At 38.4% G+C, this 17,036-nt stretch overlaps 1 protein-coding gene across 1 annotated transcript; it reads left to right on the top strand.

Annotated features, from left to right (window-relative positions):
- Positions 1 to 6,750: 6,750 nt before the first annotated feature.
- On the top strand, positions 6,751 to 16,237 carry LOC118751748. Its single transcript, XM_036486565.1, is given in 3 exon segments — positions 6,751 to 7,990; positions 7,992 to 9,027; positions 13,391 to 16,237. Coding segments are annotated over 3 exon segments (3,024 nt in total). The 5' UTR covers positions 6,751 to 7,318; the 3' UTR covers positions 14,707 to 16,237.
- The last annotated feature ends 799 nt before the right edge of the window (positions 16,238 to 17,036 follow it).

The raw sequence follows: 17,036 nt of genomic DNA on the forward strand, positions 1-17,036 counted from the left end.
GCGCATAGTTTATTTTTCACTTTTGCTTCATTCGACCTTAGCATATCCATCCATCCTCTCTTCTTCACCCAACGGAGAGCGGTGAATTGTGATGTTTAGTGCAAATAATGCCATCGCGTGCATGACAGTTCATCAACTCAATTTAAAGTGCTGAGTGGGAGCCTTTTTGTGCTCGGCTTTATTGTGATTACACTTTCATCCTACACATTTTATCATCCAGTCATTGTCATTTTATTGTGCTGTGGTTTTTTTTCCCCAACGTAATCTTTGCTTTACCTGCTTGCCATTGCACCTTGGTGTGGTAGTCACTCCTTTACTAAGTATTTTTTAATAATTTATTATTTTTTGTAGTCCTTGCAACACTAGCCTTGCAGCCGGATCTCACCGCTTTAACCCCATCAGGCCCATTCATTGGCACAATAATAAATGCAACAATTAAATAAATTTCATAGCCGTGAAAAATTAAACCAAAGCCTCTGCATGTTTCATACACATAGATGCGTTTGCAAGTGCAAAAAATAAATTTTTTGCTTATTAAGCGAAAAAACTTCATAAAACCGCAGTTAATTTGCGTTCAGGTCCTGCCTGCGGCGGTTACTGCCACTATTATTGCCCACCATTGCGCTGCAACTCAACTGTGCGCTTTCACAATAATGCAAAAAATATCTTATTTCAATTATTTTCTGCAATTCTTCGCATATTCTTTATTCCCTCATATCCATATCACAACAATCTTGTCTTTTGTTTCATATTTCTCGTTTTTTTTTTGTTGTTTTTCTTTTTGTTGCGAGTGCCTTGAGATTGTCGTGTAATAATGGCAAATTTTCCACCACTAACCGCCCCCTTTGCCCTTCGGGTAGACAGTTGCAGCAACCAAATTTCATTTATATTTATTTGCATTTCATTTTCATGTAGCTTGCGTTCTCCTCCAGTCCTACATACTCTTGCTGCTTTTGTTGCAGTCATCAAGCAGCAACAGCAGCCATCAGTACACAGTTGTCTCTTCAATTGTCTAAAATATCCACAATTCGTATGAATATGCTCCTTTTGCGCCACTAATGAATAGCTTAGCTGCAAAGAAATCTGCAATGAAAATTATTCTTTTCATCTACAACTTGCCAATGAAAAAGTACGCATTCAAGGCCAACGAGCTTTGAATAATACTAGCGAAAACTTACGCTCAGACATTTCTTAATGGCGCATTAATCATTACCTTTGTAGCAAGCAATTTTAGTTTTGCGCATGAATTTCAATAGTGGCAAGAAGAAAAGTCTAGCTGCAGTGGGCTAGAAGTGTACTAAATAGAAATGTAAAGAAGCCATTTGGAATATTAAATCCGCATTTGAAACTTTCGAAAAAGAAAATGCGTTAACTCAAAAGATATAAAACTAAAAATTAATCACAAAGCATGCCGCAAAGAAAAAAGTTTATGTAATTCTACGAAGAAATGCAATTATTCATAGTATACTTAGAGACGTATATATGTATATTCGGAAAACTAAAATGTTAAACATTTGTTTCGCGATTTTTTCATGCATCAAGTCGAGCCAGCTGCCATTTGCCACTTAAACTCGAAACTTCGGAATGCAAAATTTGTACTGAATCCCAAAACTACTGATCTTCTTTGCATACCCTGCTGAAAATAAATATCGATTGTAGACAATGTTCTTTAATTTTAATTTAAAAGCTCTAGCTTTCTGATAATGGTAATGCAACACCAAATAATCTTAACCCTTTCGATCCGAACGGGACACATAGGTCCCGGCAGAAGTTTGCGCATAACTTAAATAAAATCTACGTATTGGAATTGGGTTAAATATCACCCGTCTGGTATTTTGAGGTTCACCTAATGGTTCGAAATGGTTTTTGTGCAGAAAACTTACACTCAAGCCATTTAGTTCGCTTCTGAAAATGACACTACTTTTGTTCAGAAATTTACTTCTCCGGTATATTTGAACAAAATCTGTCAGAAACTTTCAACTGTGCAGCAAAAGGCAACACTTTTTCCGGAAAAGAGAATATCTCTGAATGTGGACTATGTTCTTGTGTACATAGTATACATATCGTCGGCAATACTGCAAAACGTTCTATGTCACTTTTTACCTCTGGTGCTTAATTGATCTGCTATCTGTATCTGATCGCTTCTGGCAATCGTTCATCTTCATCAGCCCGAGGTAGAAAGTTTTGTTATTCGTTTATTAAGGTGTAGCGATTTGCAAATGCATTCCGGTGCACGTAAAATACCATCTACATAAGTGTCAAGGGTACTAGTAGACATAGGCCGTTTTGCAGTATCACCGACGATATGTAGAAGCGCAAGAGGCAACATTTGAGTAAACAAAAAATAATAATAATATACCGCTTGTTAGGGCTTCGCGTCCGCTTATAGGCGATTTTCTTTCATAACTGGACATTTTTGAGTGTCCGCGTCCGTTTATCGGAAAGTCTGTTTATGGGAGAGCATTTTGTATGGAAACAACCAAAAATTGTTCGTTCCCAAGAATGTGCCCGCTTATAGCAGATGTCCCTTATTAGAGCGTCCGTTTATCAGAGCTTTCACTGGAATATATCACCCCACTTTTTATCCTAATCAGAAATTATAACTATTGAAAAGTTACTCAGAACACTTTTAAGTTTTATTTTTTTTTTTTTCAAACATTGAAATTTTTCAACTTTTTTGAAAAAAAAACTGTTTTTCGGCGTAATTTCGCAGAACTTTTGTTTCCTTTTCAGGAACTCTAGAACTATTGGAAAGAACTCAGGACAGTTTTTTACTTGCCTTTTGCGACATGTAATATGCTGCGTGAATCTGACATAACAATTAAAAAAAAAAATTTGTCGAAATTTCCAGAACTTTTGTTTAGCCTTTTCAAGAACTCGAGAACTACATATTGAAAGCTTTTTTTGTGTGTTTTGCGAAATGTCTTCTGCTTCGTGAATCTGAAAAACAAAAAATTTAAAATTTTTTTGTTTGTTAAAATATCTGAATTTTTTTCAGAAACTCTAGAACTATTGGAAAGCAACTCGGAACAATTTTTTTACTTGCCTCTTAGCGGCATGTCGTATGCTGCGAGAATCTGCGATACCCAATTTATTTATTTTTTTTTTGTCAAAATATCCGTAACTCTTTTTAGCCTTCTCTAGAACTATTGAGAAGCTATTCTTACCAGCTTTTTTTGCCTTTTTGTCAATTCGTATGTCAGCTTCGCATACATTTAAGTAACCTTGAATGATACTTGCGTTAGTTAAACGTACTTCTTTGCTGTAATTCATCAACAAAATTTTTCTTACTAGTAACTCATAAATCGAAACCAACACAACGACAACAAGAAATTCGCTTAAACTATGCTAAGCCAACGGAATACCTGAAAACGTAATAGCGCTAATGAAAATGTTCTTTATTTAAGAGAAGATTTCGCGCTTTCGTTCATCGTACGCCTCTAAATATCCGCGAGGCCTTTTATGAGCATAGCGGCAAAGCTTCTTATGTTTGCTACTCTATAGTAGTTGTTTCCTTTTTACGGGTATTTCTTCTCGCCAAGTATTTAATGCAGCAGCTGGCAACATTTTCTTTGCAACATTGCTGTGCAACGCGGACAGGTGTGCGCTTGCAATGAGTACAGAAGCAGATGTTTACTGTCATCTTGATTCGTTAAGAAATTACAGTTGAACTACCAACTGGTGTTTTTTTTAATGTTCAAACCATAACAGTGCAAATTTGCTTGCATTTTTTACTTATATTTTAATTTTTATTTTTTAATTCTTTTCTTTAACATTCCACTGCAGTTCTTTCTCCCAGCTTTGTTTAACTTTACAGTTTAGCTGTCAGAGTCTGATTTAAGTTTTTCCCTTTTTTTTCGACTGAGCTACTCGCGTTTTCCCTTCCAGCGCTTTCATATTACCAAAGAACGCAATAATTTGCCACTAATCCGGGTCATTTGTCAAAGTTTTTCTTAGCTCAAAAGAAGAAAAAAAAATAGTTTCACTGCGGTAAAGCAATGAAAAAGTGGGAGAGTAAAAAACATCGAGTAATTAGCGCAACTGCAAGGCAAAAAACAACAAACCAGTAAGTATATAGTTTACTTAAAAAATGGGAAAAAACTATGACACAAGCGAACAAAAAAGCAACAAACTCAGTCAGTGAATCGCCTGACTGCTTATTGCCACAATGCCGACTTGATATTCGTATCAGCAATCAGTTGCGGCAGCCAGCCAAACAGTTTACAAGCAGTGAAAGTTTTTGAATAAGTAACCAGCGTAAAATGTAATACAAAGAAACAATAAAATTTGTTTCTATTTTGTTAATAGGAGCATGTCTACAGAACAGTGTTAATGCCCGTGGATGAGAAAATGAGAGCAATGCAAAACGGTGTTAACTACAAGGAAATGCATTGGGTGGCAAACTCTGACTCGGGCCTGCCTTTCTTTCCACATTCGGTCATTAATCAGGCAACGCGTATATACATACATATGTACATTAGGGTGCCCATCAAAATTTCATTTTTTTGGAAATTTTAAGACCCTACCCCCTAATTTTATTCGTTTTTATGAGAAATATTATTGCCTATTTTTTTAGATTTTTTGAAAGTCATTTTAGGTCAGTCGATTTAGGTCAGAAAATAGAATTTTGTAGATTTATGAGTTTTTGAATGACTATTTTTGATTCGATTTCAAAGGTCGAATATGATCTGAGAAGAGGATATATAGGCCTTTAAAATGATATATAATAATCTATTTTCGGACTAGGCTTGTTGGGATTTTTTTATCGGGTATTTCTCTTAATTTTATAAATTTTGACCATCGCTAATTTCTACAATTTCAAAATATGGAGTACTATCTAAAATTAAACTGACACCTTATTTATTGCAATCGTATAAAAATTATCGAATTTAGGCGACTTTTCTTAAATACGGCCTTGCATTTATGTATATGTGTGTCTGTAACGGAATTTCCGATTTTTTGAGAAACGTGGCTCATGTTTATTCAAAATTGATACACACATACAATCACTCTTTAGCAAAAAAGTGGTTTTTCAAAGAAGTTTAGGAGTGGCACCGCCCACTTATATATGCGTATCTCAAAAAAAAACTACTTGACCGATCTCGACCAAATTTGGTATACACATTGTGCTTAGCCTCCTTAAGTACCGTCTTGAATATTTTTGAAATCGAACAAAAACCACGGGCTCACAAAACGGTGGTAGTACGGAGCTATCCGCTTCTTCTATTGGCATCTATTGGCCACATCTGACCTTCTCATCAGCCGACTCATTTCCTTCAATATTACTTTGTCCGGGGACCCAGTACAGAGTAACGTTAATACGGCTAAGTGACGTCAGCGTGGTGAGACGTTTCCATACGATTACCTGACTGTCGAAAAAACTAGGGGCTTTATCTGCTGGAACTTTATTACTAAGTAAAAGATTAGCTCCCTCTGCTAATGGTAGTTCTGCATAACATTAATCTCTGGTCAGGAACCTAATGCGTATCTTCGTGTTAAAGTCCCAAACAGGCGTAATGTAATCAGTGCAAGAGGTAAAATTAGATTCTGGTATAAGAGTTTTCATGACTATTACAGTGCATTTCAAACTGATTGGATTGCCAATTGCCTTGGATGTTGTCAATAACGTTTATTTGCATTGGCGATTGCGTATTAGATCAAGAAGTTCCTCTTCTAGTGGCCGATGAACTTTGATATGTAGGCATTATCATCAATAGCTTTCGGCGCTACCATAAAGAACGGTTCTTTCACAAAAGATAGTTAAGGCTAGGACCACGGATTATCTGAGTGGTTATGGTGGTACTATGCTCTTTACGGAGGCTGTGGTTATGCTTTGCTGGAGTCAAGTACCAGGCGCAGTAAGGGAGTAGAAAGGTTTCACGTGTATTTGGTTGCAGGAAGCTGGGTGTGTAATGGTCGATGGGTTAGAGATGCATGCGAAGTGATGTTGTGTATTGTGAGTATCTTGCTTGCATTCCGGAGGGTGTTCCCACTTCTGGGTTCAACCGAGGGAGGTTAGCAACTGTAGGTCCTGTAGCACCACCGTAATATTTAGTGCTAGAATGCACTTGGTATCCTCCTTCAGGTCTGATTCCTCTATATTAATAGGCAATGGTCGACCACCTGCAACGGCGTAGTCCTCACGAGTCCTGTAGCTTGTTTTAAAGTCATCGCTTTGTAAATTTTTTAGCGCCGTTTTGTATCGCGCTTCGTCGCTACGGGTTGGTCTACGTGCGGCTCGATGTTCGTTCGCCAGTCATGCGGGTGCCGGTATAAGCATCGCGGGTTGGTGTAGTATTTTTGACGGTGATCCCTTCGGCTCCCTAGGTACTGCAGGCCAGCGATTTTAGTACTTATTGAAAGGCAGTGGTATCGCTGGGAAGCAAAAAAAAAGACTAACAAACGTGATCTCCTTTGTTTGGAGGTTCGGAGAATTTGTCAGTGATTTTGTCGCAAAGGCAGTTGGTGCTTGTGTCCGTTGCCCTATGTGGGACAAACGGAACAGAAAAAAAAAATAAATTTAAAATGTTAGAAACGCTTCATATGGAGTCACCTTAAGCTTAAACTATGGTACTGTAAAATAAATACTTCATTTTTTTATTTACATTTTAAATTTTAAATAAAAATAACATGTCTTTTTATATCATATACATACATACATATGTATGCTACTAAACAATTTCTTATTTCTCTTATTCTCTTGACTTAACGTTTTAATTTATTTCCTACTCATTATTTTTCTTTTAGTCATCCGGCATTGCCAATCCTCCTGGCTACTTAGTTGTTGGTGTGCGAACAATCAAAGCTGAGTGCAAGAGTTGGTTCTCCAAAGACCTGCAACAACTACGACATAATCTACAAACAAATCAACACGCGCTCGCACGCACACACGCAGCTAGTTCACCAACACAAAGAATTGGCGGTAAGGACGTTAATTAATCACAAGTTTGCGGTAGTCAATTGTCAGCAATAAGCGAGCAATACCACTGCCATACACACACACACACACACACACAAAAATATACACTTACACTCCCACTAGCCGAGAAGAGAGGCTTAGCTGAGTATCAAAAATTGGCTAACTCCAGCTGACAGGAACACAACACACAAAGCGTGTGTCATTGATGACGTGAGCTTATCAGCAGCGCTTGCCACGTCAACATAGCCGGCAAGCGAGCGCCTGCTGCTGACATCATTGTAAGCGCAGCAGGTAATTAACGAACAACCACCGGCCAGGAGAGAGTTCAAAGCTGAAAGTCCCATCTGCTGCGGCGCACATCCGCAAACGCATTGCGTGCACCGCCCGCAACCACTATATATGTACACAACACACGACATGCTAAGCCACATAAATAACAGTATAGCGAGTTGTTGTCATAGCAACTACAAAATGCACAGCCAGCGTGATCAAGAAACGTGCGAAAGCACAAGCACAAAGCAAAGCAATCACACGCCACCGACGGCGCCGCAAAGACCACGCTACCCGCGCTACCACCGCAGCGCGAGCCTCTCCGCATTTATGCTGCTTATCACACAATCGCTACTCCTGCTGCTGCTTATCGATAGCATTGCGCCTACAGCTGGTAACCCCGATTGGATGCAACGCTGCAGCATGTGCCATTGCAATTGGAATTCGGGTAAGAAAACAGCTGATTGCAAAGCGCGCTCCCTCACCGCCATACCCGACGACCTGAGCAACGAGATGCAAGTGGTCGATTTCTCGAATAATATAATACCCGAGTTGCGGCGTGATGAGTTCGCGGATGCGAATTTGCAGAATTTACATAAAATCTTCCTGCGCAATTGCACCATACAAGAATTGAATCGCGATGCACTCAAAGGTCTCACCATACTCATCGAGCTGGACATGTCGCACAATTTCATACGCGAGCTGCATGTTGGCACTTTCGGCGGGCTGGAAAAGCTGCGCAATCTCGTCATGAATCATAATGAGATCGAGGTGCTGGAGAGTTATCTCTTTGTAGATTTGCCATTTTTTGTCGCGCGTCGAATTTAAGAACAATCGCCTCAAGACGGTTGAAGTTCATGCGTTCGGTCAACAGCCTATGCTTTCGGCTATCTACCTGGAGGCGAATGCATTGTCTGTGCTACGCAAGGAGACCTTTGCGCGCATACCCAAACTGATGCATTTATCGTTGGCGCAAAACCCCTGGAATTGCACGTGCGAACTGCAAGCCTTTCGCGACTTCGCGCTCGCCAATCGCCTCTACACACCGCCTACAGATTGCGCACAACCACCGGCGTTACGCGGCAGGCTTTGGACTGACATACCGTCGGAGAATTTTGCTTGCTATCCGCGCATACTTGGTTCGGTACGTTCATTCGTCGAAGTGCAATCGGATAATATAACGTTGCCATGTCGTGTCGAAGGCTCACCGCGGCCCAATGTCACTTGGATTTACAATCGGCGCGTCGTTAATCCAAATGACCAACGTTTCCGCATACTGAATTCCATCGAGCAGCAGCCACTCATCAGCTCTGACCCGACGGAGTCGATCACTTCCGAGTTGCGCATCTTCAACGTACGCGCGAGCGATAAAGGTATGTACACCTGTATTGCGGAGAATCGAGGCGGCAAAGCGGAGGCTGAATTCCAGCTGATTGTCGATGGCGACTTCTTTGGTGCACTCGAGGGCATGGGCGGTGGCATCGGCGCTTCCACCACAGATACACAATCGAATTTTCTACTTGTCATCTGTCTGATCGTCATCACAGTGTTACTGCTGCTCATGTGTGTGTTGCTCATTGCCTGCTGGTATTGTCGACGTGTACGTTCCTATCAGAAAGATACGACAATGATGAGTGAAAATGGGCTAATATCAACGAAAATGGATAAAACCAATAGTTCAATGCTTGAGGGATCGGTGATTATGGAAATGCAGAAAAGTCTACTAACTGAAGTGAATCCGGTTGAAAAGCCACCACGACGCACCGAACTGGAAAATGTAGATGGGAGCGATGAGGGACATGAAATCAAAAAGACGCTACTGGATGAATCACAATTTGGTAAGTAATGAAGATATTGAATGTACATACATACATACATGATACATAAATATGTATTTAAGTACGTATGTATGTATATGTGCAGACATCCTTTGAATTTGTGCTAATTAAGTACTACCTACTAGGGATGTTAATTTTTTCGCTTTTTGCGATACGGGATTTCCGGGATATGATATGATTAATTCCAAAAATTATTTTAAAAATTCAATGCTATATAGAATAAAAATATGGGTGCCAAGTGAAAGAGAAAATTTCTTTTGAATTAAAAAAAATAATAATTTTTGGAATCACAAGTACGAATAGGTAATTGTTTAAGCTGATAAAGTTAGAAGGACAAAATTGAGGACCTTATTGAGTTTATATAAGTCCTTAACATATATAAGTTTTTAAAAAACAAATATTGCGAAATTTCCTTATGCACCAAAAAATTTAGGCTGTTTAAATTCTACAGAATTTCCTCTTTAATTTGATACCTATACTTCTTCTTCAAGCAAATTTCCCTGAATTTTTAAATCATTTTTGAATTACTGACGTCAGAGTGAAAAAATAAAAACGCAGTTTTCCTATATTTGGCCCACGGTTTCTCTCTTTATATTGATTTTGATGTGTAAAATTTACTATCGCACGGTGTTATATGTATAATGAGCTAGACATTTATAAAAAAATCTTAGTTATTAAATAAAAAAATATATATAGCCAATACTGGTTTCTATTATTGCCATCACTGCTAATTACAAGTCCCGTAAATTTCGGGATCCCGGGATTAACATTCCTATTAGCTACATATGAGTATCTCACTATTTGCACAAGTTCTCTTAAATTAATTGGCTTGAAATGCATCAATTGCATAATCACTTATTTGGACAAGCACACACACATATATTTAGGAGGCTTAAAGATTATGCGGTATTAGGGCAGCTGGTAGTTGCAGGTACGTGCTACTTAGTTTGTACTTGTACTTTCCAGCTCAAATCAAATGACAGCATTAACATATGACATATCAACAAAAGACGCTCAACAGAGCCACTCAGAGTGTCCTTTAAATAAGCTTATCTGATATGTATGATATAAAGGGGTGTATGCACCATTGTACTTAATCAACGTTGAACACGATTTGATATGAATTGGAAAGACAACTTTACTAATTATACATACACATGTACTACATGCATACATAAGTTGTAAGATAAGCACACTGATCGGAACATCGAAGAGTTAGAGGGCGTTATTGTAGTTCTACAAATTGTATAATGTATGTACATATTTTTGTGAGATCAGTGATTACGATTAGTACAGTCAAATTAAAACATTTGTTTGAAATACTCTAATACCAGTCGCAGGTAATATGAAACTTAATTTGTGCATTCGCCTCCTTCTGGAAAACAAATTAAACGGCTATTACGGAACTCAACGTTAGACTTCATACTCGGTAGATATTTTTTTTTTGCACTGTAAAATGCTTCACTTTCTGTTCTGAAGCGCAATTTTTAAACATGTCATTTTATGTGTAAAATGACGTCAACCATAATTCTTGAACTAGAAAATAAAAATTGTCTGCATCAAATTTTACTAGGTGTCAAAGGAGACAGAAATCTAATATTTTGTGACAAAATGAAACTTCGAGCTGAGCGTAGCCGTTCCGAGCGGAGCAAAGCTTACAAATTCCTGTAAATATATGTATGAAAGCGTTCATACAAGAAGCTTTTTAGAAGCGCTTTGGAACTAAATCAAGACAGTGCTTGATTTCGAATTTTCTAGCTTCGTGACGCTGCTGAGAAGGAAAAAAGTATAAGAATTATGTACAAACATACAGTTTTGGCTACTTATCTTTTGTTTATTCAATGTTTATAATTTTTTTGTGAAAGCTTAGTAAGAAAACTATACAAATGCAATCAGATTTTGTAAAAACATTATGAAAATTGTGCAAAATTTTGCTAAAATTTAAACTTCTTAATCATTTTGTAGCAGATTAAATTTTGGTATAATAAAATGCAGGTTTGAAGTAGCTCAGCGTTAATGTCTCGGTTTTTTTTCGCGGTGTTACGCAGTTTTTCCATACACGTCTAAATTTTTTTATATGAAGAACACTAAGCTACAAAACTGCATACCGAAAGATTTTTTCTAAAAATTCTGAGTAGGAAATTTGAAATTTTGGCGAAACTTTGGATTTTTATGGCTTTTGTTAGATAATAATGAGCTTAACTTTCATAAAAAAAAATAATAATGAAGTTTAAATATACAAAAAAAAAACAACATAGCCAACACTTGCTAAAACTTCACTTCCCAATTTATATTTGGATCACTGTATTTACATATTTATGTAGATAAAAATGAAATTTTCGACAAATCTATTCAATACAAATTTATAGAATATTTTAGCAGCTTTTCAATGGATATATGTTTTTGTGGTGTCGTTTGGTGGTTAGTCGTTAAAATGAGCCTTCTTTAAAATGAAATGGAAGTTATTTGCATTTCAAAAATGTATCTATATGTACACTGAGGAGCAAAACCGGAAAAGTAATACAAAATGAGAATTTTCTTGCGATATATTCGCAATATATGAAAACTTTTTTGTAATCTACTTTCGGATTTCACATTTTCAATGTATATTTCATCAGAAGACCATAAAAACAATAACTAACACAAGCAGATAAAGAAAAAAATTGCAAAAAAATGTAGCAACTGGATTGTTCCAGTTTTGGATCCGATAGAAAATTTTACCACTTGCCTGACCATAACCAATTTGAATATTTTAGCTTTTATAGACATCTTGCGATACTTTCGCACAGTTTTTAGATGAAATCTATTGAGATTTCCTACCGGTTTTTCTCAACGCCATACCCAAAGTTTTGCATGCGATTGGGTGAATTTTCGCAATTGAACAGTGGCATTTACAAACACTTTCATATGTTTTCTGTCGGACTAAAATCTGGGCTTTACGCAGGTTTACTCCATGATTATAAACACTTGGGATTTATACCTATTTGGACAGAGTTTCGGAGAATGTTTCTGATCATTATCCTCTTAAAATTGATAAAAGCCTGCGAAAAATATCCTCTGAGATTGCCAAAATCTTTGAAAATGTTCATTTATTGTCACTTCTTCTTTTTGCCATCGATTTTACCACAGTTCTTGCTCCCTAAGCCGTAACACGGCCCTACTTCATTAAATATACACGTACAAACCTAATAGTTTAAATATTTAATTTTTTTTTTTGCTTGGTATGTGCACTTAAAGCACTCACAGTGAAAATCCCACGCGATTTGATTACAAAATTTTAGGAAATGAGCCAGAACTCCGTTCTGAATTATAAAATTCAGCAATTACTAAGAGGGCGCAAAACTGGAGCAGTCTAGTTCCTTTTTATTTGGTCATTTTTTTCAGAGTTTCCATATGCGAATCTCAAAATTTTTATTGTCAAACGTTTAGTTAAACATCGTTAAGGCGAAATGCAAATTTGAATTACCATAAAGTTAATAAACTGAAAAAGTACATTACCACAAATTTAACTTTCCGTTCTATTGTTCCGCTTTTGCTCTTCAGTGTATATGCTTGCATCCAAACTGTTTTGACTTTCCGAAAACCTAAATTTTTCCAATAAGATTGGCATGTAAATAACGTAGCTATCAATGGAGATTTTTATAGCAAACATCGCAGCTATACAACGAATCAATTGCATTCACAACCAAAGTAATTGAATTTTTTTATTTCTAAAAACATTCCCTCCCACAAAGCTTTGTGCAAAAGCTATGTTAGCGCTTTAGGTTTATGTTTCCTGTCAGTTGCAAATTTCGGCATTCTCACCAGCCGCTGTTCTCCGCTAAAGCGGCTGAATGCCTGCATAAAGTGCGGAAGAGTCTCTGCAAATGCGCTGTTTTCGAAAAATCAGCATTGTTGGCGTTCACACGTAACTGCAAGATTAATTGCTTTTGGTGCGGGAAGCCAAATAAACCGTTCAATGGTGGCGCACAAACGCACGCGTATTTATTGTAAAAACTTCAATTTTCTGCAGCGATTGAAAACTTGCTGCTGACTCGTAAACTTTTCTATTGTGATTCCAATTTTTTTTTTGTTCTCATTAAAAGCAACGCTGCGCGCGAAGTGCGCTGTAAAGTTTTGTGCTTGTGCACTTTAATTGTTTTTCAATTTTTTTTTCCTTTGAGGGCACTATTTTTTTTATATAATTTTATTTATTTTTTATCTCTGCCGCCATCAGTGCCCATAAACTTGGTCTGCATGAGCATTTAAAACGAAAGCAAAAAATGTTCGCCAACTATTGTACATACCAGTTTTTTCAATTTTCAATTACTCGCGCCAATTCGCACTCAATTTATTTCTCTTACTCTTATCTCTTTTCCGCCAGGCAATCACCCACGCGACGATGAAACCCACTCGGTCGCTCTATCGGATACCACAGTGCCTCGTGTGCGCCATACCTACATCGATGACACCTACGGCACCAGCTTGCCACCCGATCTACTCGCCTTCCCCGCTCGCGTGCCGCCAACTTCACCTTCCATGCAGTCATCGCACAGCAACATACCCGAACAAATTATCTACGGCATACGTTCGCCACCGCTTACCAGCCCCGTTTATGCGCATATGACGCCGCATGGCATCTACGGCACCACGACCATCGCCGCCGCCACACCGAACGGTTTCATGACACTGCAGCATCCGAAGTCGCGCAATTTGGCATTGATCGCCGCGGCTAACAGTCGTCAGCAGCAACAGCAACAACAGCAGCAGCAACATGTACACCTAGCCCACCTAGCGCCGCAACATGGCGCACAACAACAGCAATCACCCTTCCTGCCAGCACCTGTTATGTACTCACCAACCACAGCGGTGGTGATGAAGCAAGGCTACATGACGATACCACGCAAACCACGCGTACCCAGCTGGGCGCCATCTACTTCCACCACAAATCAGACACAGCTAAGCGAATTCCAGTCGCCCACATCGCCAAATCCGAGCGAAACTGGCACCGCCACGACAGCTGAACTGCAACCGGAACCAGTCTACGACAATCTTGGACTGCGCACAACTGCCGCTGGTAATTCGACGCTGAACTTGCACAAAGTACATCCGGAAGTAAGTAGCTGCGCCTCCACATCCTCACGCTACACAATGCGCGATCGCCCACTGCCGGCCACGCCGAGTCTAACGTCGGTGGCGTCGAGTACAGCGGCCATGCAGCAGCAGCAGCAGCAGCAGCAACAACAGGCACAACAAGTGCAACAACAGCAGCTACAGCAACAGTCGCAACAACAACAAGCTGTACCCAGCACTTCAGCAGCAGCGGCGGCGGCGGCGGCAGCAGCATCAGCAGCAACGGCTTCAAAAATTTACGAACCCATACATGAGCTGGTGAATAATAATCATCACCTGACGACGACCTCCGACACAGAGCCGCTTTATGGCACTGCGCGACATCACAACGGTCTCACCATTGTGCCGAGTGTCAACAATGTTAATAGTGGTGGCAGCAGCGTTGGTGCCTCGAATACAACTGCAGGCGCGAATGCGTCTACGGGCGAGCCTACGAAAGTGGCGAAAATACCGCCACGTCCACCACCGAAGCCCAAGAAGAAGATGTCCGTGACGGCGACACGCGGCGGCCAAGGTAGTACCAGCCAGCTGTTCGATGATGAGGGCGAGGATGGCACAGAGGTTTAGTTGCAAGTACACGAAGGCGGCGGTGGCGACGGCAACGACTGCGACTGCGATGGCACGAACGCCAGCTAAAACTCCTTCAAACTAAAAATGGCTGAATGGTAACTAAAATTTAAGGCATTTCGTGGGCAAAAGTTATGTGCATCCAGTAGTGCGAAAAGCAGAAAAGCAAAATAATAGAAAAATGTGCGAAAGTGTATATATATAGTGTGGTATGTATGTATGCAGGTGGTATTACTGTGTACTCATACTACATATATACATGCTTATGGAGATGAATAGGTATGCCAGCAGTAGTTAGTTGGGGGGAAAAAATCAAAATAACAAACAGCAAAAGGTGGCGATTGCTTCGCCGTCCCTCTCTGAAAGGGCGCGTATTTCTGAAAAATATATGTATGAAATGGCATTTTTGTGGTAATCAAAAACTCTGCGGTGCTTTGGCTGCAAATGAGGCGGCATATACATGCATACCTATGGCTGTGGGCGTGGTGGCGTATTTTAAGACTTTATTTTATGCAAAGTTTATATTTTTTTAATTGATAATTGTAAAGGCAACGATTCGTGGTCGACTTTTACGGATTTAAAAACACAATGCAGAATGCAGCTAGATGTTTGGGGTATATTTTTTGCATCAAAAAGAAAATTATGTGAAAAATTTCGCCTACGTTTTTTGTGGTGGTTAGGGCTCGATATAGGTCTACTCGTGAGGGGATGTCCATTTTTTACCAAATTTCATTAAACCAACTTAAGCTTTAACGACACCGCGTCGCAATCAAGGTTTTTATTTCATTTTTCACATTGTGGTCTTTTAAGTTCTAGCAGCGCTAAGTTAATATGAGTTTTATGATTTGAAAAAAAATTTATTCACAAAAACTTTCTAAATTATTTAAAGACTGTCCTTGAAAGGAATTAAAAAAAGTTAAAGCGCTTTACAGTAGCGATAATAGTAAAAAAAATCTCTAATTTACAGATATCGTATGGACTAGGGTGGTTTTTAACATATTAACCTCATAAGCACCCCTTTTATTTTATTCTACTTACAAAATAATGACATGCAAAATAAAGTGTTAGGGGTAGCTACCAGGGTTTTTAAAAATTTAATATTTTTAATTACAAAAGTTCGACAAAAGTCACGACTTTGCCCAACTATAACTCATATACATTTTTTTCCTTAATAAGTTTCAATAATATGTCAAACTTATGAGACTTCAAGTAGAAATTAAAAATTTTTCAAACCCTGGTAGCCACCCCTAAAAGTCGTTTTTAAATTTTTAAATTTACATGGATGTCTCATTTTGTACGCAGAAAATGAAAGGCCCGCAAATTTGCCCGTATAATCATCAATTAAGACATAAACAAAAGACAAAAAGTTAAGCACAGTATCAAAAAAAAAACACTGAAAAAATTTCGAAGAAATTTTCTTGTGTCAAAATTCCTTAAGACAGAAGGGAGTTCTTAAGATATTTGCTATGGTTTTCTAAAGTTTTTTGTGTACATAGAGCACAGTGGAATCCGGGTTTGCAATATAAATATATGCCCGTTCCATTATTTCGCGAGGAATAAGTGAGGCAGATGTCAAAATTCCTTGGACACTACTATTCACACACCCGAAATAATGACATTTTTTTCTTGCCCGTGTTCTTCAGACCTGGATACTAAGCCTTATGTGCTTTATACCCGGCAATGTCTCGTTTTTATCTTTTCGATCGTTCAATTAATCAAAAACGCAAAATTTTGAATCAGTTGTAGCGTTGAAAATGAAGAATTTCCGAAAAGTCACGAACAATTTTAAAATCTTTAAAATAACTTAAAAAAAAATACTCAAACAAATGCCACACATTTCCGAAAGATCAAAAAAAAAATAAAAAACTTTGATGAGTTCCAAAGAAAAACCAAAAAAAAAAGTTTCGATGTTGGGATATTTTCAAACGAATTAGCGAAAAATATAGTATCGCTACCGCAACATTGCGACTTTCATAACCCACATCGGGAACTTGCGATAATCATCCGAAAATTGTTGTTAACTCGTTTGAGAACAGTCTCACTGAACCTAGAATAATGTGTATTAATATTTTATCTTTCTCAACTCAGAATTTATGCCACCGGAAGAGTTCGAAATGAGTCAGTTTGGTTGGCTGGTCTTAGGATCATATATAAGTATGACGAAAGAAAGACTCATTTTAGACTAATCAATTCTGAGCACTCAGAAGATTGTTTAAAGGGAAGATTACAGAAACCCCAAAATACAACAAAATATACAGTAGCATGCGATATATTTTTTCCATTGCTTACCTAGTTACTTAAAAAATCAAAATCCTACATAAATACATGTG

This window comes from Rhagoletis pomonella, unplaced genomic scaffold, assembly GCF_013731165.1.
Source record: "Rhagoletis pomonella isolate Grant_MI unplaced genomic scaffold, Rhpom_1.0 Rhpom_scaffold_00956, whole genome shotgun sequence".
Lineage (NCBI taxonomy): Eukaryota > Metazoa > Arthropoda > Insecta > Diptera > Tephritidae > Rhagoletis > Rhagoletis pomonella.